At 49.4% G+C, this 22,159-nt stretch overlaps 1 protein-coding gene across 2 annotated transcripts in view; it reads left to right on the forward strand.

Annotated features, from left to right (window-relative positions):
* ZFP64 (ZFP64 zinc finger protein) overlaps positions 1-22,159 on the forward strand; it is a 66,906-nt gene that overhangs the window by 36,862 nt on the left and 7,885 nt on the right. The window contains exons 1-3 of one of the 2 annotated variants that reach the window (XM_036244778.1): positions 9,094-9,199; positions 14,478-14,627; positions 14,840-14,902. In XM_036244778.1, coding sequence (XP_036100671.1) covers positions 9,094-9,199; positions 14,478-14,627; positions 14,840-14,902 — 319 coding nt within the window. Of the gene's footprint in view, positions 1-9,093; positions 9,200-14,477; positions 14,628-14,839; positions 14,903-22,159 lie in introns of those variants that run through there. The other variant, XM_036244777.1, reaches the window with a different exon arrangement.

Raw genomic sequence — 22,159 nt, forward strand, 5'->3', positions numbered from 1 at the left:
AGGAAACTGACATTCAAGGAGGATAAGAGCTTGTTCAAAATCACACACCTGTAAAGGGCTGGACTCTAGTGAAATAATACACGTAAATAGTACTTAGCTCAGGGAGAACATCTGTGAATGTTCACTCTTTTCCTTGTCATTACCGCCACCATCATTGTTACGCTTCGTTGCTCATCAGGTAAGGAGAGGTAAAGTGACCTTCCAAACCAGTCAAGATTGGCCTCTGGATATGTCTGGGGTTTAATAGGGAAAGAGGGGAAAAGAGAAATGGGAAATGGTTCAATCATATCCTGCTTGCCTCTACCTCCCACCCACCTCCTTCTCCTTATCTCCAGCCTTCCACCCATCTACAGCCAAACTGAGATATTTCAAAAGTGCTATCTCTTTACTTCCTGGTCTTTACACAAGCTATCCCCTGGAACCCCCATGCCTCACTTTTTTGCCTGCCCAATACCTATACATCTGGGGTTATGAATCCGCCTCTTGCAGGAAGCTTTGCCTGACCACTGTATGGACCTTTATCACACTGTCTTATTCACTTATTTTTCCTCCTGATTACTTTGTGACTCCCTTAAAGGATTGCTGTTGTATTCCTAGAGGTTAGCATAATGTTTCACACCCAGATGGAACCCAGTCAGTGTTTGTTAAACAAATGAATGGCTCTGGAACAAAAACTAATAGAAGATGTCAGAGTCAGGGAGACTGTGGCATAAGCCATAGAAAATGATAATTGGTCTGCATAATCTCATCGTTGCTAGAAAGGGATCAGAAACTCCTTTTTCTCAGGAGCAGGTAAAACAACTGACTGCCTCAGGCTGCCACCCCTGGCCCCAGGTCTAGAAGCTTCAAATTCCTATTACATTCCTTTGCAGTTCAGGAACTTCCAAACCTATAGGAGCCAGCAGGTGAATTGGAGGTTATTTTCTCTATAAATGAAAGTCCTCATCCACTTTGTTGCCCATACAATAGCTGCTTCCAGCTTTTCATTTCTTCATTTCGGGTTCAGGAGAGGGCCTGGGGGTAGGAGCAGAAAGGAAAGAGGAGGAAGAAGCGAGGATTTGGGTAGTGGTTATTCACATTTTCAACTAAGACTGTGCCCTAGTGGCTTTTAAACTAATTTCCTTATTTTATGTTAAACGCTATATATGCTGATGGGGATGTAAATTGATACAGCTCCATTGGAAAATGGTTTGGCGTCTCCCAGGTCAGCTGAACAGGAACATATGCTAAGATCCAGCTGATCCCACACACTGTGCTTCTCAAACTTACCATGCCCGAGAATCACCAGGGGACCTTGTTAAAATGCAGATTCTGACTCCAGTGTGGCTCAAAATGTAACACAGGTGCAGGTTGCCTGGGAACCCTGTTAAGAAGCAGATTCTGCTCTCCGTGCTGCTCAGACTTGAATGAGCAGAATGACCTGGAGAGCAGATTCTGGGCGCACAGAACCTTCCCTACAGGAGTCAGGGAACCTGTGCATGAATGTTTACAGCTGCATTGCTCATAATGACCAAATTGGGAACCACCCATTGGCGGTAAAGGTGTAGACACAGTGTAGTGTAGTCATACAACGGAGGTCATGCGAGAGTGAGAATGAATGAGCTACAGCTGCCTGTAGCAAACCTGTTCAGTCTCGCACACTTAAAGTTTAAGAAAATTACTCACACAGTTCAGACTAAGCAGCATACTATTTGGGTGGCAAAATTATTTTTAAATAATAGTTATGTGAAATAGAAATAGTGGCCCTGGCCAGTGTGGCTGGGTTTGTTGAGTGTCATCCCATGCACCAAGAGGTTGCTGGTTCAATTCCTGATCAGGACACATGCCTGGGTTGTGGGCTTGTCCCCAGTAGGGGGCGTGCAGGAGACAGCCGATGGATGTTGCAATCCCACATCTCTCTTTGCCCTTCCCCTCTCCCTAAAATTAATAAGCTATTCTTAAAGAAGCAAACAAACAAGGTGACGGAAGGAAGCAGCAGCTTACGGATGGGAACGTGTGAAAGGTTTCTTTGGTACAAAGAATGTTCTAGATCTAAAGGTGGTGGTTTGCCCTGGCTAGTTTGGCTCAGCGGTTGGAGCATGAGCCTCCGGACCAGAGAGTCCCGGATTCGGTTCCCACTAGGGGCACATACCAAAAAAATAAGTAAATAAAGTTGGTGGTTACATGAATGTTAGTTTTATTCCTTAAATTGCAGTTATGTTGTATGCACTCTTGTATGTATGCCACATATTATGATTCTTCAAATTTTTAAAACTTGAAAGATTGCAGAAAGGCACTTAGCATGATGTCGGTCACTTGGACAGTTGCATCACAAATATTGCTGTCCTGTCCTCAGGGATAACTCCTGTGACCAGGTCCCTGGTCTCCTCTGTGGGTGTGTTCATATATGGGATGGGGCCCAGGGAGGTTTACAGTTGTTTGTATGGAAAATAATAAAATAATCAATAATAATACAGCTCAGTTTCACATACAACTGTAAACCTACGTTTGGCAACCTTGTATATATTGAATTTCATAGAGAGATGCTATTAGATCTTTGTGTTTTATATACATATATACATACACACAACCACATAATCTGTGTACTTTTCTATCCTTTGAACATATCACTTATATATTTTGTTGGGTTTTTTTTGTTTTTTTATCCTCACCCGAGGATATTTTTCCATTTTTTGTACAGATAGAGTGGGGGGGGGGGAGAGAGGAAGGGAGAGAGAGAGAGAGAGAAACATCGATGTGAAGGGACACATCGAGTGGCTGCCACCCGCACGACCAACCAGGGCCGGGGACAAACTGCAACCGAAGTACGTGCCCTTAGCGGGAACCGAACCCGGGTCTCTCCGGACCGCAGGCCGACGCTCTAACTGCTGAGCCAAACCGGCCAGGGCTCACTTATATATTTTGAAGAATATTCCCTATCCGTGCTCACAGAAATGCATTATTATTTTGTATGGTCATGTAGAATTTATTCCACTGTATGCCAGAACCACAATTTAGTTATTTATTACTTTTTAACTATAAAGTAGTATGTGAATACATTCTGTTTTGTTTGTATTCACAGGATGTGAATACATTCTGGTATTTTTGTATGTTTGTTTTTAAAGGAAGCATTACTAGGGGTAATACTCTTACATACACACGGAAAATGTACGTTCTTCAATCCGTCTACCCCACAAAGTACTCCCCCACCCTCACTTGCTTAGCACATAGCCAGTGACTTTCCTTCTAACACCTTTTTTTTAAATTAATTTTTTTCTTTATTGATTTTTGGAGAGAGAGGAAGGAAGCGGGAGAGAGAGAGAAATATCGATTGGCCACCTCCTGCATGCCCCCCACTGGCGATCGGGCCTACAACCTGGGCATGTGCCCTGGCCAGGAATCAAACAGGTGACCTCTTGGTGCATGGGTCGACCGATGCTCAACCACTGAGCCACACTGGCCAGGCAATACCTTTTTAGCCTGGATTTTCATGTGTCACTGTTGGAAATACATATAGATTTGCATGTGTTTATATCTAGGGGGATATATCCTTAGAGGCACTCGTTGTGCGCAGGTGAAGATGTTTATCTGGAGAATACATGGAAAGGAGAATTAATTGCTAGATCTTTGGCAGGGCACATTTAAAAACGGATTGCCAACTTACGCTCCAAAGTGGCCACAAACATTTACCCTCCCACGAGCAACGGCTTCCCTGCGCTCCTGCTAACGGGACATGTCATCAGCCTTCTTGATTTTTATTGATCTGGGAGGTGGGAAAAAAAGAGAGGCCTTTATAGCTGTTTAATATTCACTCCCTTGTAATCAGTGAGGCTAAACACCTCTTGCACAATTGTTGCCCAGAATCCACATTAAACAAAATCTCCAGGTCATCCTTCCCAGAATCCACATTAAACAAAATCTCCAGGTCATCCTTCCGCCCATTAAAGTTTAAGAAGCACTGAAATCAGAAGCTGCTGCCTAACAAGGTCCCCAGGTGATCTGGGTTTATGTTAGGTTTTGAGACACACGGGAGTCAGAATCTGCATTTTAACAAGGTCCCCAGATGGTTCTCATGCGTGGTGACTTTGAGAGTGTGCAGGGTGGGGGAGGGACGGCTGGGTCAGAGTTTGTTCTCACCTGCTGATATGCGTGTTTAATCTTTTTATTCAGGCAGGCTATAAAACGGTATTTCAATTTACTTTACCTGGTGTGTCTTGAATCATAAGTGAGCTTGGACATTTTTTTTTTTTTTTCAAATTTTTATAAGCCAGATTTTTCTTTTCTGAGAACCACCTAGTCAGTGAATCTTCTAACTTGGCTTCAAATACAGCAAAGCGCATCTCCTTTGAGCCTTTGCTACGGTGTCCCCTCCCAGGAGTGCCAGCCTCCAGGTTCTCTTCATGGCTGCCTATTCTATTCAGGTTTTAGCTCAAAGGTCCCTTCTAGCCCAACTCAGCTGCCCCCCACCAACCACCACCCAGTGACTCTCCATCACACCACCCCATTTCATCTTGGTCTCAGCACCCCGAGTTATCGGAAACAACCTTGTGCATTCATGCATGCATGCATTCGTTCATTCATTATTCATTCCTTCCTTCTCTGACTGCCCTGCTGGGTTTTGTTGGTCTTGCATATCACACATTAGCCAACACCTGGAACAGACCCAGAAAGTCATGTGGGCTCCAAACTTGGTTATCAGATGAACACATAAATTAATTCCTGGCCGATGAAGAAGTCAGATTAGCTTCTGTCTAGATGTACCCCCCGTCTGGGACTCATTTGTACCTGGATAAACATTTACTCATTCTGTCCTGGATCCAAAGTGGAGAATTCTGTCGTGGTGGTGACAGAAGTCAAAGGAGGTGGCTTGGGACCGGCAAGGTGCTCACACCCCAGGAGACCCAGGACAGCCAGAGACAATTATAACTTATTTGTATCTATTTCTGTTGCAAAATAAAGCAATTACTTGAGCACTGTTAAATGAGTAGTATTAAACTACTCATACTCACACACACACACACACACACACACACACACACAGGTATAAAAGCATGGGAAGCGTGCAATTCAGAAGGGCTGAGTAATGTCAGCATAGGCTGCTTTTCCTCCAATTTATTTCCATGTAAAACAGTACCTGTGCCTAGTTCATTGGAACCACCAAGCCTAGATGAGTGTGAGCTGTTAGCATGGGTAACTGTAACTCTTCCTCTGTCACTGTGAATGATAGTTAACGTGGAGTCCTGCCTCTACACTGTACATTGCTGTGTACTAGACACATGGGAAGGCGCCCTCACAACCACTAGCTGTTGTGTTGCCCTTTTATGGGTGAGAAAGTAGGGCACAGAGCAGCTCTCTGAGGGTCACACGGCAGCAGAGAGAATCTTTTGTGTAGTTCAGAGGGGCACTGTTTATCCCTCGACAAAATACTTAAGAGTTATCGAAATTACAGATATTCTCCAGGTTTCTTTTATTGATTTATTGATTCATTCATTCATTCATTCATTTACTTATATATTTTTTTATCCTCACCCGAGGACATTCTTGCATTTATCTTCAGATAGAGCGGGAGAAAGAGAGAGAGAAACATCGATGTGAGAGAGATACATTGAGTGGTTGCCACCCACACGACCGGCACTGGGGACAAACTGCAACCTAGGTACGTGCCCTTAGCAGGAACCGAACCCGGGATTCTGGTCCACGGGCCGACGCGCTCACCACTGAGCCAAACCGGCCAGGACGAGGTTTCTTTTATCAAGCGTTGAAAATTTACTGACTTTTTCTGTGATAAAGGGAACAGTCTAACAGCCATTAAAAAAATGTTTTTCAGGATAAAGGTGACATATAAAGAAGAGAAAGGAACATCCTATGAAGAAAGGGTTTTGAAGTGCATGTTTGTCCTTGATTCCATTGCTAAGTAATTCTGTTGCTGAAAGCGATGAATCAAGTTATGATATAAACACTTCTATCTGCATGTTTAAATTTAGCAACAGAATTTCTAATCTGTTTAAACATCTTCCAAATAAGGAGCCTCCGTGGTTTTGAAATCCACTTGTTAGAGAGATAGTGATGCACCCTCTTCAGCTGAATTTGCAAAAGCTCCAGACTGGTCATCAGGAAAGGTGAAAATGTACACGCTGAATTTTTTTTCTTTATTGATTTTAGAGAGAGAGGAAGGGAGAGGGAGAGAGAGAGAGAAACATCGATGAGAGAGAACATCGACTGGCCGCCTCCTGCATGCCCCCCACTGGGGATTTGGCCCACAACCTGGGCATGTGCCCTGACCGGGAATCGAACCGGCAACCTTTTGGTGCACGGGTCGACACTCAACCACAGAGCGCACTGGCCAGGCTATAAGCTGAATTTTTTTTAAAAAATGACTAGTTGATTGGTATAATTGGTAAATGGGATATGAAAAGGAGAATAACTTACCAAGCATAACCAATGATAACCTTGCTTTCACTTAGATTTCTATATCCTGTGAGTTATAATACTTTTTCAGTTTTTCAAGTACAACCCTTGAAATCAAGCCATTAAAACCAAACACGGCAGTAAACTGAATTTAGCACCACAACTCCAAATGCATGTAGTGTAGATATTAAAACAGTGACTTCGAAAAATGAAACAAATGTAATCAGTTGCTATCGTTATATCTGTGAAAAGCATGAATAATTTTACTTGTTTTGTTCTCAAAACACTGCACACAGGGAAAATGTAAGTAAGATCATAGTGAAATGTAAGGTCGTATCTGTAGATCAATCTGGCGAAAATTAAGGCAAGCTGTGACTCCACAGTTACCTCTTACACTGCTGGGCAGGAATAAATCAGAGCCATCATTTCTTAGTCATCTACAACCCAACCAGTGTGGACATCACTTAAGAAATTCAGACACTTTTTAGAAAGATCGTAGATCAGAGTCACACTCTCTCTACACATGGCAAAGACCAGGAAACAACAGGAGAGCAGACGGATGAACTCTGGTTTGTTCATACCGCGGAATATTACACACCAGTCAAAATGGACGAATGCCAGTGACAGCAATTTAGATCATCTTAGGAATCTAATAAATGTGGGGAAAATAATTCCTGGAAGGTTACATACCCTTTTTGTGAAGTTCTTTTAAAATTAAAATGGCATGTATTTTTAAGAATACTTGAGGGGTGGGGGCGGGCATGCTAAAAAGAAAAAGCAAAGGAATTAGTATGTAGGATTTGGATTAATGGCTACTAAATTAGAGGGGAGGGGAGATGTACGTTATGGTTAAGGTCCTAGTTTGGGGTGATGGGTTGCCTGGTATTTATTATATCATAATAAACCAAGTAACAAACAGTAACCAAATACAGGCCAGTGATGGATCAGCGATGACAAGGTGCCCTGTAGCAAGGATTGACTAATCCAGCTGTGTGCCCCTGAGGTGAAGGATATGGACAGTGTGAGCAGCACACACACAGGTACAGGCCTCAAGCACTACAGAGGGTGTCAGATGTCACCCATTTCCCGTGCAGGATGCACTTCCCCAGGGGCCACCACTGCCCAGTCTGTCCTGTCTCCTTCTGAGACCTTCCAAAGGAGACCCAAGAAACCCAAGCACGTAGGGATGTTTTCAAAGGACATTACATGTATGTGTAGCTTCATGCACACACATCCCAAAGAAAACTTTTTAAAAAATTTTTTCAATTTAACCTCAAGTAACTTCACCTTTCTTGTATTACACAAACATCCCTAGAATCAATCCACAGCTTGAAAATCAACAGGAAAGTTAAAGAAAACAGCACTTTTTTTTTTTTTAATAAATATAAAAATGCTCATGTCCAGGCGGTCCCCTAGGGTTTGCCAGTGGTAGTCACTGCACAGCCGGCGGGACTCTGAGAAACCGCAGGGGCCCGCACCAGCCACGGCGCAAACCCTCTGCCGGCGGCGGCGGCGGAAATACAGGTTCCCAGGCCCATCCCGGGACTCAGAGTTGAACTTGGGTCTTTTTAAAGAAGGCTTCACGTGATTCTCAGGTTCGGGCAAGCTCGGGGCACAGCCCCGCCTTCAGTAACAACTCCACTTGGGAGCAAGTAAACACCTGGGGGACTAGGTGGCTTTCTTGCTCCCTGTAGGATGTCGTTCACCTAGTGCAAGGAGGGGTTCCCCCCAACACCCCTCGGATCTCATCAAGGCCCCATCCAGTCTGAGCACGAACGCCAATTAGATCGACCTCTCGGAGGAGAGGCCTCAGTCCCCTGCTGGGCGGGCCCGCGCCCCTAGGCCCACAGGCTGCTCTGCTGTGGCCTTAGACTTGGGGCGGCGCCGTGTCGACATACGGATTCCCGGGCCCCGCCGCCCGAAGCCAAAACTTTCGGGATCTGTATTTTTAATCGGCTTCTCCAGGAACTGTGGTTCACCCTGCAGCTGGGGACACTCTGGCCTCATTTAAATTTTAAATCCGCATATACAGCCAAGGTTGAGAGCCGCGAGTGGAGGTCGCCCTTTCCACCTTGGCTACCTCTCAGAATAAGCCGGGGAGCTTGAAAAGCAACCAGCCAGTGCCCGGGCCAATTAAGTCCGACTCGGAGCGCGGCCGGGTCCGCCGCCGCCGCCAGGGCATCACCCGGGAGCTCGTTAGGAATCCAGAAGCTCAGGCCCCACCCGAGACCCGCGGAGTCAGAATCTGCATTTTAACGAGATCCCCAGTGATCCCCGAGCGCATTCAAGTCGGAGGAGCGCCGTGCTTCTGAAATTTTAATGGGCACACGAATCACCCTGGGATCTTGTTAAAATGCAGACACGGTTTCTCAAACTTGACTGTGCACGCGGATCACCTGGGGAGCTTGTTAAAATGCAGATTCTGATGCCGCGGGTCCGGGGTGGAGCCCGAGAGTCGGCATTTCTAACGAGCTCCGGGTCGGAGCGGCCTGCCAGGCGGCGGACCGCGCTTCCCCGGGACCCCGCGGCCCTGGCTCCGGGCCAATCAGCCGTCAGGACTCGTGATAAATCGCCCTGCTCCGCGGAGGAGCAGAATTGCCGGGACATGCGCGCTTGGGCCGAGCGGGTGTAATTTCCGAACTCCAGGAATTGGCTGGACCAAGCAGGCCACTCGTGGGGACTCGCCGGGAGCCCGGGTCGTTAGCCATGTCGCGGCGCAAGCAGACCAAGCCCCAGCACCTCCACTGCGCGGAGCCGGAGCCCGCGCGCCCCGAGGTCGCGAAGGCGGCCCGCCAGGTGGCCGGGGAGTCGGGTGAGTAGCGCTGCGGCGCCGCGCCCCGAGGCTGGCTGCTGTTTCTCGGGTGTTTCCGAGCTCGCGCGGGTGCAGGGTTCCGCCACCGGGCGTGGAAGAGTGGATGGAGCTTGCAACTGAAGTCCTGCGGCTCGGACCTCCGCGCTCCCGGCCCCTTCCCCCACCTTCCAGATTCACCCTCCTTGGGTAAATGACTCCGCTCTCCGCGTGGACTTCTCCAGCCACCCCCCCCCCAAAACGCTAGTAGACGGAGGGTCGTCCCCCAAACACGCTCGGAGACCCCTCACGAGGCTGTCTTCGGGGTGCGTCGCAACTGTGGTCCCCGAGCTCCTTGGCGCTGGGCGGGGGCTGCGCGCCCGGAAAGTAGGTATTAAGACCCGCGCGCAGGGAGACCTGCTGGAGGATGTGAAGTATCGGAAAGAATGCCTGAGCTTGGCGGGTACACGAGGCTGTGCTGGAGGAAGACCCAGCAGGGACGAGGAGGACAGAATTCCGGCTCGGCTGGAGCTTGGGCCCAGTGCGGACGAGAGGCGGCCCCGGAGAGGAAGCCGCGGAGCGCGGGGTGTAGGGTGCGCCGTGTGGGGGAGGGGCGTAGGCGAAGCGGTGGAGGGAGATGGGCGATCTGGGGGCGAGCGTCCCTTTCAAATGCGCTGTCCAGGGCCGGCCTCGCCGAGGAAGGCACCGTCGAGTAAAAATCTGAAGGTTGCGAGGGAGCGAGCCGTGGAGATGGCCCCGGGGAGCGCATTCCAGGCGCGGGGAACACGGGCGCGCGCTGGACCTGAGCGGCTCCGCCGAGGTCGGAGAGGTGATGGGGGCGCCTTTTACCCCCGAGACGTGGAGCCGTTAGGGGGAGGGGATGTCGGGCAGGGCAGTGCCACAGTCGGACTTACCAGGCTCAACTCGGGGGCCACGTAGCTGAGGGGGTCCCGGCGGAGCGGAAAGACCCTCGGCAGCCCTAACACCTCGGCGGTATTTCTCACGCTGTGGCCGCTGGAGCCGCCGATTCTAAAGCGCCCGCAGGGCAGTGGGGAGGGAGCTTTGCTCACTGGTCAAATTCCTACGGCTGCTCTCAGGCACCCCACCCCTAGGAATGTCGGGGGGTGGGGTGAGGTCGGGGAATCTGCATTTCCAAAGCGCTTCCCTTTCCGATTATCTTGCTTGCAGGTGAAGACTGGAGGTTCCCCTCCCGCCGTGGTTAGCTGACACCTTTTTCTCAGGAAGGAAGTGGGAAGAGGAGTTGTCACTCCCTGTCTTTTCCGCTTTCCCTGCATTTTCCGGTCAAGGGGGATCTCAGGTCTCTTCTGGGAGAAGGCTCAGACCCCAGCACCATGCTCTGATGACCTTGCTCTCCCCAGGAGGTGGCAGAAGAGGGAAGCCTTCACCGGGCCACTCCTAAGTTAATAGTTTGTATTTGAAACTAAGGCTTGGCTGCATGAATTATCATAACCAAAATACCATAAATACCACTGGGCCAAGGCCTAGAATGGGGACAAATAGTTGGACCAGGACAGTCTTTCTGGAGTGGGGGCCAGGGCTCCCGCTGATCCTCTTGAAAGAGGAATTGAGGAGTTATTGGGGATGTTGAACTTTAGGGGGAAGAGACTATTGAAGACTTGCTGAGTTACCCCAGGCTGTTTGTCAAAGTTCCTGTTACTGGCTGCTTTTATTCCTGCAAACAGGGCTGGGCCCCGAGCACTGCTCCCTGTGTTTGAAGGCATTGGGGAGGGGGGGTCTGTGTTGTGCAGTACTGGGGTGCCCTCCGTGGGAGCAGCGCATAATCAGAATTATGTCCCAAACGCCGTCAACACCAGCCAGCCCTGCAGAGAAAGGCAGCCTTCCAGCTGCTGGGTTTCGGTTCCTCCGGTGTCTCAGGTCCCCGGTGCTGGGCAGGAGGCTGCCCTGGTTGTTTGTTTAGGTTGGGCCCCTCGCAGATGGCTTTGCCACACCAGACTCGGCTTCTGGAGGAAGTAGAAAGGAGCAGGCCAATTGGTAGACTTCAATCACCACCAGTAAAAAAAACAAAATAGAAAGAAAGAAAGAGAGAGAAAGAAAGAAAGAAAGAAAGAAAGAAAGAAAGAAAGAAAGAAAGAAAGAAAGAAAGAAAGAAAGAAAGAAAGAAAGAAAGAACTAACAGAGGCAGGAAAACAACTTTCCTAAATAACATCAGCAGTTTTTCAAAGGGTTAAAAAATGCCCACCGTGCTAAACTAGGTTCTGACTATCAAATGTGTGCGCCCCTCCCCTTTCAAGCTAGAAGGGTCTCTGCCCCAGCTGTAGCCTTCCCAGGAGAGTGTGGGCTCCCCTGGATGTACAGTGAAGGAAGTCTCTTTGGGAAGTCCCTCAGCCCCTCCCTCACATTCTACCTGGGTGGCCCTTGAGGGCTGTTGGACTGAGTTTTCTGATAACTTGAGCTCATCCATCTCTCTCCCGCCTGTTTTGAAGAGAGAAATGCACTCCACCATGTGTTTCCCTGTCCCAGGACCTGGTGGCTCACAGGTGTACACACCAGTGAATAAAACCAATAATATTTATATAGTGCTGACTTACGTACAGAGTTCTTTTACGGCTGCTAAATTTAATCATCTTCATGGAAACCTATGAGTTTGGGGCTGAATCCCCATTTTGCTGATGTGGCAGCTCGGGAACGGGGAAGTTAACATACTCAGGGTCACACAGGTGATAGATGATAGAACTGGAATTTGGATCTTACTAGCTGGCTTCGCAGTCAGATCCCTGAACCACTGTGCTTTACATCCTCTCACTTAGCCGTCAGCGTGTCAGCCTTCCTCGGTTTCTGTGGGATTAGAACCCTCAAGCTTGAGAGATTTCCTTTAAAACGAGGATTGTTAAGTAATACAGGTTTGGGGCTTCCCTCTGAGGGGCAGAGTGATGAGCTTCAGATGTGGCAGCTGTGGCTTCTAGTCAGCTGAAAGCTTCTAGCCCCGTGACCGTGAGCATCCATCCCCTGAGTCATCTTCCATCCTTACAGAGCAGATGTTCTGAGTGTGGTCCCAGGCCCAGCAGCAGCAGCAGCAGCAGCTGAGAACGTGTTAGAAAAATACCGGCTCCACTCCAGACCCAGTGAATCAGGAACTCTAGAGGCGGGGCCCAGACACCTGTGTCTTAACAAGCCCTCCAGGTGCTTCTGATGCACTTGAGTTAGAAAAGTGCAGGCTTGGAGTTGGGCTTCTCCGAATAATGAAGGGTAGGCCAAGGTCAGGACCTTTTGTGTGTCCCAGGCACAGAAGGTGGATTCCAGTTCCCTTCAGGGTTTATCAAGGCAAACTTCTCTTACCGCCGGGCTCTGCTTAGCCATCGTACTAGCTGTGTGCCCACTGGCCGCTCACTTAACCTTTCTGAGCTACAGTTTACTCACCAGTAAACAGGAAGCACTGGCCTGGCTCCGGGTTGTTGAGAGATGAGCAGTGTACACTCTCAGTGCAGAGCCCAGCCTGAGTCGGAGTACACGCCTCAGCAGAGAGGAGCCACCTGGAGAGCTTAAAGTGCAGGAGGCTTCTGCAGGTAGGATGGAGCCTGAGGTTCTGCATTTCTGACTAGCTCCCAGCTGTGCTGATGTTATGCTCCGTGGCCCACCCTTCGAGTAGCAAAGTTTTAGAGTAATATGACAGTCACTTCAGGGGTGCTTTAAAATGCAGGTTCCATCTCTCCCACCCCAGCCCCTGGGAAATTACATTTAACCGTAATTCAGGTGATGCTGATTCAGCCAGGGGGCCGTCTTGTGCATTGTGGGGTGTTTAGCACATCCCCTGCCCGCCACCTGCTAGATGCCCCCTGCTAGATGCCACAGCATGCACATGATCCTGACCATCAAAAATGTCCCCAGATGTTGCTAAATGTTCCCTGGGGGCAAAGGGACCCCAGTCGAGCACCTCCGGGAGTGCTTTTTAACTGAGGTGTGTACTCAGGCTCAGGCCGGGCACTACTGAGAGTGTACACGTTCATCTCTGAGCAGCCTGAGACAGGTCAGTGCTTCCTCTTCGCAGGAGAGGAAACTAGCTCAGAAAGGTTAAGTGAGCGGCCAGTGGGCACACAGCTAGTAAGTACGACGGCTAAGCAGAGCCTCTGCCCCGCGTCGCACGGTAAGAGAAGTTCACCTTGATAAACCCTGAAGGGAAACGGAATCCACCTTCTGTGCCTGGGACACACAAAAGGTCCCCGACCTTGGCCTATATTTCATAATTTAGTCAAGATCCTTCTTTTTTATTTTATTTTAAGACTTCAGACGTGGCTAGCACCTCTGTAGGAGTACTTTGCCTTTGTTCTAGACATTTTGAAAACGACTTATGTAGATCGAACCATGTGAAATTGTTATCTGACCATCTGGGCCCATGAAAACGGTCAATTTCGCGTGATTCCGCCTCACGGAGGATCGAATGGCGCAGGGAGCTCCCAGGTCCTTCCCATAGCTGGGCTTCTCATGTAATGACGCGTGGACAGTCCTGTGTCTTTCATACTACTCCCCTGTCCTGGGGTATGTTGAAGCAGATCAGGTATATATGCAACTTACAAATATTCGTCCCCTAACTATGAGAATGTTTTAAAAACTCGAATTTCATCTTCACACCTTAAAAAAAAAAAGATCCCTCCTGAAACTTCTAGTTAGGATTCACCTTCTCACGGTCTTAAATGGTTTTACAGTGAGTTCAAATCAGAATCAAGATCCTGATACTACAGACCATCAGCGCAAGTCTTTAAGTCCCTGGTTTTTCCCTCCCCCTTTGAAGAGATCTGTTGAAGCACCTGCCTCTTGTCCCGAGAGCAGGGGGCTTGGAGCGGGTCCGGGAGCTGTCACCCAGTCGCGGCAAAACAAGGTTGGAAGTGGAGAGGGAGCATTTCCAAATAGTTCGGCGTTGCCCTGACACCCAGCTTCCTGGCCCAGCTAATGAGAACCCCGGGGCTTTTGTTCTCGTCTTACTTTTCTCGTGATTTGTGTGTATTGCTTTTCGTGAAACATGGGGTGGGTGGGAAATTATCTTATAGACTAGGTCTCTGAGAAGCGCTTTCGCCAAGTGTTACAGTCTGGATCTGGCCAGTCGTGTTGTCCCTGTCCGTGAAACCGTCATCTTCCGTGCCCTGTATTTCCTGGGACTTGGTCGTTAGAGGAAGATGACTTTGTAAGACCAGCGTGTACATCAGTGTGTTCGGTGCCCCGAGGAGGTGGCGCAGGGCGGTGGGTGAGCCCGGCCCGCGACTGTCAGCCTCGCCATGGCGCTTACGTTCGGAAAATGAAGTAACCCGGCTCTTTGTCTCCATTTCAGCTTCAGAACTGGACAACGATGCCCCAAAGCCAGCTTGCCCCTCCCCCGACAGCAGTGACACCCAGAAAGCCCCCGGGGTGGCGCTTCCCTCCGAGTCCAAGGAACAAATGGCCACCCTCGGAGAAAGGACATTCAACTGTTGCTATCCAGGTAAAGAGGAGGCGGAGCACGCGGGGTGAGCCCCGCGGACCCCTCACCAGCAGGTCCCTGCACTGCTCCCCACCCTCACCAGCAGGAGCGTCCTCTGTGGGTCCTGGGCATCGTGCCCAGGCGCGTGACTCACCAGCACTTCAGTTCATAGCAGCTGCCTTTTTGGAGGTCATATTTTTAAGAAGAGCTGGGTTTTCTTCCTTCCCTTCTAGGTTGCCACTTCAAAACTGTCCATGGCATGAAGGATTTGGACCGCCATCTACGCATCCACACAGGTAGGCGTCCGTTCATTTGCTCAGAGCTTCCCTGTGAAAAACAAACCAAAAAACAAACCCCAAGGAGAAAGACCAGTATCATATGATCTCACTTATTTGTGGAATATAATGAACATAACAGTCTGAGGAACGGGGTAGTCCCAGAGACGTGGAAGTGGGGTACAGACTGACAATCCCCAGGAGAGGGGGTGGTGGGGGAGAGATAACCACAGAACTTACATGCATGTGTGCATGAACAAAGGTCATGAACAACAAAGCCGGGGACAGGGCGGGGAGGGAGAGGGAGGGAGGAATCAGTTGGGGAAAAAGGAGAAACATCTGTAACAAAAATAAATTAATTTAAAAAAAAAAGAAACCCCAAGGAAAGGGTAAGAATCAAGTGCTGGGTATGTAGTGATGAGCAGGACAGAGAGCGGTCGCTGTGTCATGGAACTTAGTCTCGTGGAGGGGTCTGTGATGCAGAATGCAACAGGCAAAACGGTAGCTAACAGGTGAGGGGACACAGTGCTGAAGAAGCTCTGGCCAGTGTGGTTCCGTGGTTAGAGCGCCGGTCCGCACATGCGAGGGTCTCGGGTTCGATTCCCGGTCAAAGGCATGTACCTGGGTTGTAGGTTTATTCCACGGCCCCAGGAGGCAACCAATCAACGTGTTTCTCTCACATCGATGTTTCTCTCTGCCCGCGCCCTTCCTCCCTCCCACTCGCTCTAAAAATCAATGGAAAAACGAAAAGGAAAAAAGTGCTGAGGAAGCTATAGTAGAGGGACTTGATCTAGCTGCAAAGGCATGGAAGGAGCCAAACTGGGTACGCGATGTGGGTGAACTTGAACACAGATGCTCCAGCCCTAGTAGAGCTGTCACGTTCTTGCAGGTGCAGCCAACATCTTAATTATCACCTAATGATGAGAAACCTTTAGCCAGAACTGATCAGCTAGTCTGCTTCTCAGAAATGTACCGAGATAATGTTTGTTGTTGTTTAAACGGGTATGAGATGAACTTGGAGAGGTTGGCAGAAGGAGGGCTGTAGGAGGCCTGTGGCCATAGTAACCTTAGATGAGAACAGTAAGGTTGCTTCTTAAAGGTGGCCCCCAAGGAACAACCAGCTGCTGAGAACAGAGAACTAAGGTGCTGGAGCAGAGGGATTCCCTCATCTACAACCGGGTCTGCACCCTGGTGTGCCCCTTTGTCCCCCTGCTGTTTGCGGCTGCTCTGGCCCTGCGGGAGTCGCTGGAGAGACGGGCTAGTACACAGAGCCTGATATAGCATCCCGTGGTACACAGGTGTTTACTGCCTGGCTCTTGACAAACCGGTGCCCACCTCGGTCTGCAGCGTAGACGCTCTGCTAGGCTGTGTGACTAAGATACTGGGCTCTTTGCTCTTGTAGAAACCAAAGGACGTGGCTTAAACACTCAGGTTTCTTTCTCTCAGGTACAGTTGAAGAAGCAAGAGCTCACAGCTGGTAGACTGGCTCAGTCGTCCTTAACAGGGCGTTTCAACCCCGGTCCAGATTCCTTAACCAGTGGAAGGTGGAAATGGAGGGGGTTGCCCCCCCCCCCCCCCCAGCCCGGGCAGAAGCAGCAAACCTTGTTGCTAGTGGGATACGAGCAGAACCTGGACCTGCCGCATCAAGCCTCAACGAGGGTCTGGGGGGCTGCGGGCTGGGAAATAGCTTCCACCCGGGCAGCCACGACCCGGCTCACACTCTGCAGCTCCAAGAGTAGGACAGCTTTCTGGACCCTGGGCACTCTGCTATGGAAATGAGAGAACGCAGGATGGGGGCCCATGAGAGCCTCTTGGGGAAAGGAAAGGGTGATCCCCATCTTGAAAGACAAGACTTCCAGGATGACGATGTCAGTACAGCCTGCAGATGCCTCCTGAGCACGGAGGAGACCCACCTCAGGGCGGCTTTAGGCAACCTCAAGTCCCTGTCCTGAGGGTAACTGGAGCAGTTGTTCTCAGTGGCGGCTGTGCTACTGCCATCTAGTGGGTGGGGGCCAGAAGTGCTGCCAGAATCCAGCCGTGCACAGGATTATCAGGCCCCAAATGCTAGGGTGGACCTGGAAAGAGAGGCAGCGGCTGGATTAATGTCCTATTGGAGTAACACAGAGCATGACGGGCTACACAAAGTATAGGCAAGGCCCTGCCCTTGGTGGGTACCCTGAGTCAGGGGTACAGATGTGCAGACTGATACTCCTTTAATACATGTATACTTGGGCTTCTTCTAGGTCCAAGACAGCTGCTCCAGTTCTCTGAATCACTTAACCAGTGAAAAGTAGGGGAGGGGCCTGGGGTCTCAGAGCATCTCTCCCTCAGGGCATGACCCAGAAGTGGTATCCCTTGTGGTTAGAAGACCAGTGAGATCAACTGCTGGTGGCTGAAAAGCAAAGTATTTGTCCTGAAACGCAGTCCCAGTTCAGTGTGGTGGCTGGCCCGCGGTTTCAGGTGCTCAGGCCCTTCTGTTGCTTTGCCATCCCAAGGATTGAGCTCTCATGCGCATGGCCTGGAATGGCTTCCTGCCACCTTAAGGATGCATCCCAGGTGTTACCCACAGCACTCAGGTGAATGAAGTCTTGAATCTGTGTGGTCAAGTGCCCAGCTGCAAAGAGAACATTCTCTTAACCAAGGAAAAGGGGAACTGATGCGTCAGCTGCGTGGTGTCTCTGACCCGGCGGGAGGTGGGCGGCAGGGACAGCCATATATCTGTAGGTGATCATTTAAGACTTGAGCCCAGTCTTTGCCAAATAGGTAGAACAGTGGCTCTCAAACCACTATTTCGTGATCCTTTTACACTTAAATATCGAAGGAACCCCCACACCAGGAGTTTTTGTTTTATCTGTAGTTGCAGCATGAGCAATTCAAAACTTTAAAATACGTTTTCACTGCCCGGCCAGTGTGGCTCAGTAGATTGAATTTTGCCCCGTGGACTGAGAGGTCCTGGTTCGATTCCTGGTCAGGACACATGCCCGGGTTGCAGGCTCGATCCCCAGTAGGGGGCGAGCAGGAGGCAGCCAGCCAGTGTTTCTCTCACTTGGGTGTTTCTATCTCTCCCTTCCTCTCTCTTTAAAAAAAAAAAAATCAATAACATATTTTTAAAACATTTAAAAAAAATAAAATGAAGTATGTATTCACTTAAAACTAACAGTAAGCCCATTCTATAGTAACGTAACACTTTTATGGGAAGTATTTTCCAAACCAAGAAGCAGCATTGTTCATACCTTCACACTTCTCTCATGTCTGGCTCAGCAGTCACCTGGATGCACACAGCTCTGGCTACATGCAGTCTGTTGTCAGGTATTGTTTTGGCTGAAGCCAGTGAAGAAAATCTGGCCTCACATACAAGGTGGGCCAAAGGGTAACAGTTGTATGTGAAGCAGTTTACTCTTGTATTATTATGTATTAATTATTGCCTTGTTTTCCATACAAACAGCTGTAAACTTTTTTTTTTTTTTTTAAGATTTTGTATTGATTTTAGAGCGAGATTAGGGAGAGGAAGAAAGCAAGAGAGAGAAAAACATTGATGTGAGAGAGAAACATCGATCAGCTGCCTTCTGCACGCCCCCTACTGGGGATCGAGCCTGCAGCTCAGGCATGTGCCCTGACCAGGAATCAAACCAGGACCTCTCAGTTAATGGGGTGACGCTCAACCACGGAGCCACACCAGCCAGGCCATTGGTCTGTTTTCTACTCTGGCTGTCACCCAAGCTTGGTTTTTGACGTGTCATGCATTGGTCATTTGGAAAACACTCGTTTACCAACTTATGTAATTCTTCCAAATGTTGACTCATTTCTTTACACCACAGGAAAAAATCACTTCTGTTAATATTACCAATTGCATTTTAAAAACCTAAGAACCAGGAAGCTGCCAGCCCAAGGGTAGCGGATGTATGTTCTGAAATCCCGACTTTCATTTTTAGGGCTCGCGTGTTCTTGCAGTATTGGTCACTTTCCTTGACATGACAGGCTCACGTAGTTCACGTAGCTCTGCCAAATACCAGATCGGGGGCGGGGGGGCAGTGTGTCAGTTGTTTCAAACCAACATCGTGCAGCCCGGATGAAGTCTGCGCTGCGCCCTCCCCACAGCGCCTGTTGCAGGCCAAGCGGTGCATGGTGGTTGGCAGCAGGAGCAGCTTATATCTACATCCTGTTTCATCACACCGGATGTGAAAAGGGCTTATTCAGGGTGAGAGATTTAATCAGACAGTGCAGCTGCTCGCAAGGATAGTCCTGAGCGAGGCTGGCCCGGGCGTCCCGGGGCTCGGCAGCAAGGCTGGGGCAGAGCCGACGTGCCAGCGCCTGCCCACGTCTCCCTGCAGTGAGAACGCGCGTGGGGAAGGCAGAGCGTGCCGCCGTCGTAGGAGTATGAAAGGACCTGTGACCGTGGGCTCGGCCAGGAGTCTCGCACCCCCAGACTGCACTTCGAGGGCCCTGGAGGCTGAGGGTGACAGGCAGACACAGGAGTGGCTAAGAACAGGCATCTGTGTGGGCTTCTTTGGGGAGTGTTAGAAAACCAGGCCTTGAACTTGGGTTGAATCTCTTTATTACATTTATCCTAAAGTCACGTAGGATGGATCTACATATAATGCGGCTAACGTTAAAACTTACAACAAGACACCATTGAGAAGCTAAGATGGGAGGGCGGGATCAGGAGGACGGTGTCAATCGCAAATAAATGAAATAAAATAAAAAGCTAAACAAGTGCCCCCCAACAAGAAATGTGCAGCATAGGTGGAATTAACCTGCAGCACACATAGGATTCCTACAAGTCAGAGATAACCCGGGGAAGAGACCACGGACAGGAAGTCTCCTAAGGAACACAAAGGCCGGTATTCACATGAAAAGCCCAGAAGCAATAAAGTGACAGGCAGCGTCAATACTGTGTTTTCTTCAGGCTGTATTGACACAGTGAGCTGCAGAACACCATGTGTCGCCTGGCATTTGATTGCATCATCGCCACACCCTTGGTCCCCCACCTCCCAACTCGGAGAGAACATGGTTGTGGGAAGAAACTCGATAGAGAGCTGACAGTAGCAAAACCACTTTCAGATGAATTTTGAGCGATCCCTCCAGGCCCCTTGCTACCTCTCATGTACCGTGATAGTTCAAGTCTCCCTTCGAACGGTCTCGGTAGACTGTGACTTGCAAATAATGAGTTTTCTCCTTCCTGTCTTTCTCCTTGATCTTGAACCGCCTTGGTCTCAGTCCCCGGGTCTGGGTCAAAGAGGGGCAGTGAGTCAGCCATTCGTATCCAGTTTCTTCCTACAAAAGGCGGCTTTGGGGTCTGTCTCCATCTTTAATCAAGAATGGTGGCTGGGTTGCAGATGTTTTGCTCTTTTCGAGATGGTCCTGTGGGGTTTATCTCACCTCATAAAGGAGATTGACTTGTAATGTTTGTATTTTTTTTTTTTTTTATCCTCACCCGAGGACATTTTTCCATTTTTTGTTCAGACAGAGCGGGAGGGAGAGAGAGGGAGAAACATCGATGTGAAGGGACACATCAAGTGGCTGCCACCCACACGACCAACCAGGGCCGGGGACAAACTGCAACCGAGGTACGTGCCCTTAGCGGGAACCGAACCCGGGTCTCTCTGTACCGCAGGCCGACGCTCCAACCGCTGAGCCAAACCGGCCAGGGCAATGTTTGTATTTTTAATACCACTTTGTATTTCTTCATTTGGCGTGGATATCCAAGTTAATCTCTCATGGAGTGAATTGAGGCATTTTTCTCTTTATCTTTCCCTGTGCTGTTCAACAGTTAATGAAATGTGGACACTCTTCTAGAACATGTGATACATGCTCTCCCGGCTTGTGACTTTGTTCAGAGGATGGAGGGGCGGGTGATGAGCCTGTGACGACAGTGCCAGTCTCTGGCAACTGCAGACTGTCCTGCTCATCCCAGCGTCACCCCATAAGTCACAACTCCTTGCTGTGGGCTTTTCTCCAGGAGTCAGCGGGCAGAGCAGCCTCTGGGGCAGGCCAGGTAAAGGCGGTCTTGACCTTCTGTCTGCTGTGGATCCTGGCAGTTTTGTGACCTTATGGACCCTTCCCAGCATAATGTGTCTTTTTTTGTTGTTTTTTTGGTACGTGCCCCTAGCGGGAACCAAACCCGGGACTCTCTAGTTCACAGGCTGACACTCCAACTGCTGAGCCAAACCAGCCAGGGCTGTTTTTTTTTTTGGTTTTTTTTTGGTTTTTTTTTTGGTTTTTTTTTTAATCCTCACCCGAGGACATTTTTGCATTTTTTGTTCAGACAGAGGGGGGTGGGGGGGCGGGGAGGAAGAGAGAGAGAGAGAAACATCGATGTGAAGGGACACATCGAGTGGTTGCCACCCGCACAACCAACCAGGGCCGGGGACAAACTGCAACCGAGGTACATGCCCTTAGCGGGAACCGAACCCGGGTCTCTCTGTACCGCAGGCCGACGCTCTAACCGCTGAGCCAAACCAGCCAGGGCCAGCCAGGGCTGTTTTTAAATATAGTACAATCCCATTAAAAACTACGTTTCAGTACAATGGCTATCACGGTATTAAATGTGTGGTATTTTAACTACAGTAAATCCTTGTGACCCAAGGCGTCAGCAACACCTGGGACCTTGTTAGAAATGCAGAATCTCAGGCCCTTCCCGGGTTCACTGAGTCAGAAACTGTTTTGTTTTTATAAGTTCAGCTTGAGAAATGGGGAGATACTGGTCAGAGGGTGCAGACTTCCAGTTATAAGATGAGGAAGTTAGGGACTCGAAGGTCCAGCGAGGTGACTGAGTTGACAATACCGTATTGTGTGTTATATACTTGAAAGTTGTACACCTTAAACCTGCCCAGTTTTATTTGTCAATTGTATCTCAAAGCTGGGGGGGAGGGTCTGCATTTTAATGACGCCATCCACACCCGCAGACAGTATTCATAGTAGCGCTGAGATTTAATGTTAGACTCTCGTGGCTGGGCCTGCCAGCTCCCTCATTGTGAAGCGGTGACAAACATAAAGGCCACTCAGAACTGCAGGGAGTGCCACCCCAGGAACGTGGCCCCCATCTATTCACGAGGGTCTCGGGTACCATCATCAGTGGGGTCTGCGGACTGCATTCAAAACAGGAGGGAATGCTACATTTCACTGAGAGGTTTTAGAAACAAAAAATGTGATCATTTCCCACACAAAGTCCCTGACCTCTGACTTTATCTACATGTCCCAAATCAAGCATCCTTGGTCTGGAATGTTACAGGTCACCTTGGGCAGGAGAAGTGAGTGTGGCAGGTGGCACCCTCGCTC

Source organism: Molossus molossus, unplaced genomic scaffold (assembly GCF_014108415.1).
Source record: "Molossus molossus isolate mMolMol1 unplaced genomic scaffold, mMolMol1.p scaffold_m16_p_6, whole genome shotgun sequence".
Classification (NCBI taxonomy): Eukaryota; Metazoa; Chordata; class Mammalia; order Chiroptera; family Molossidae; genus Molossus; species Molossus molossus.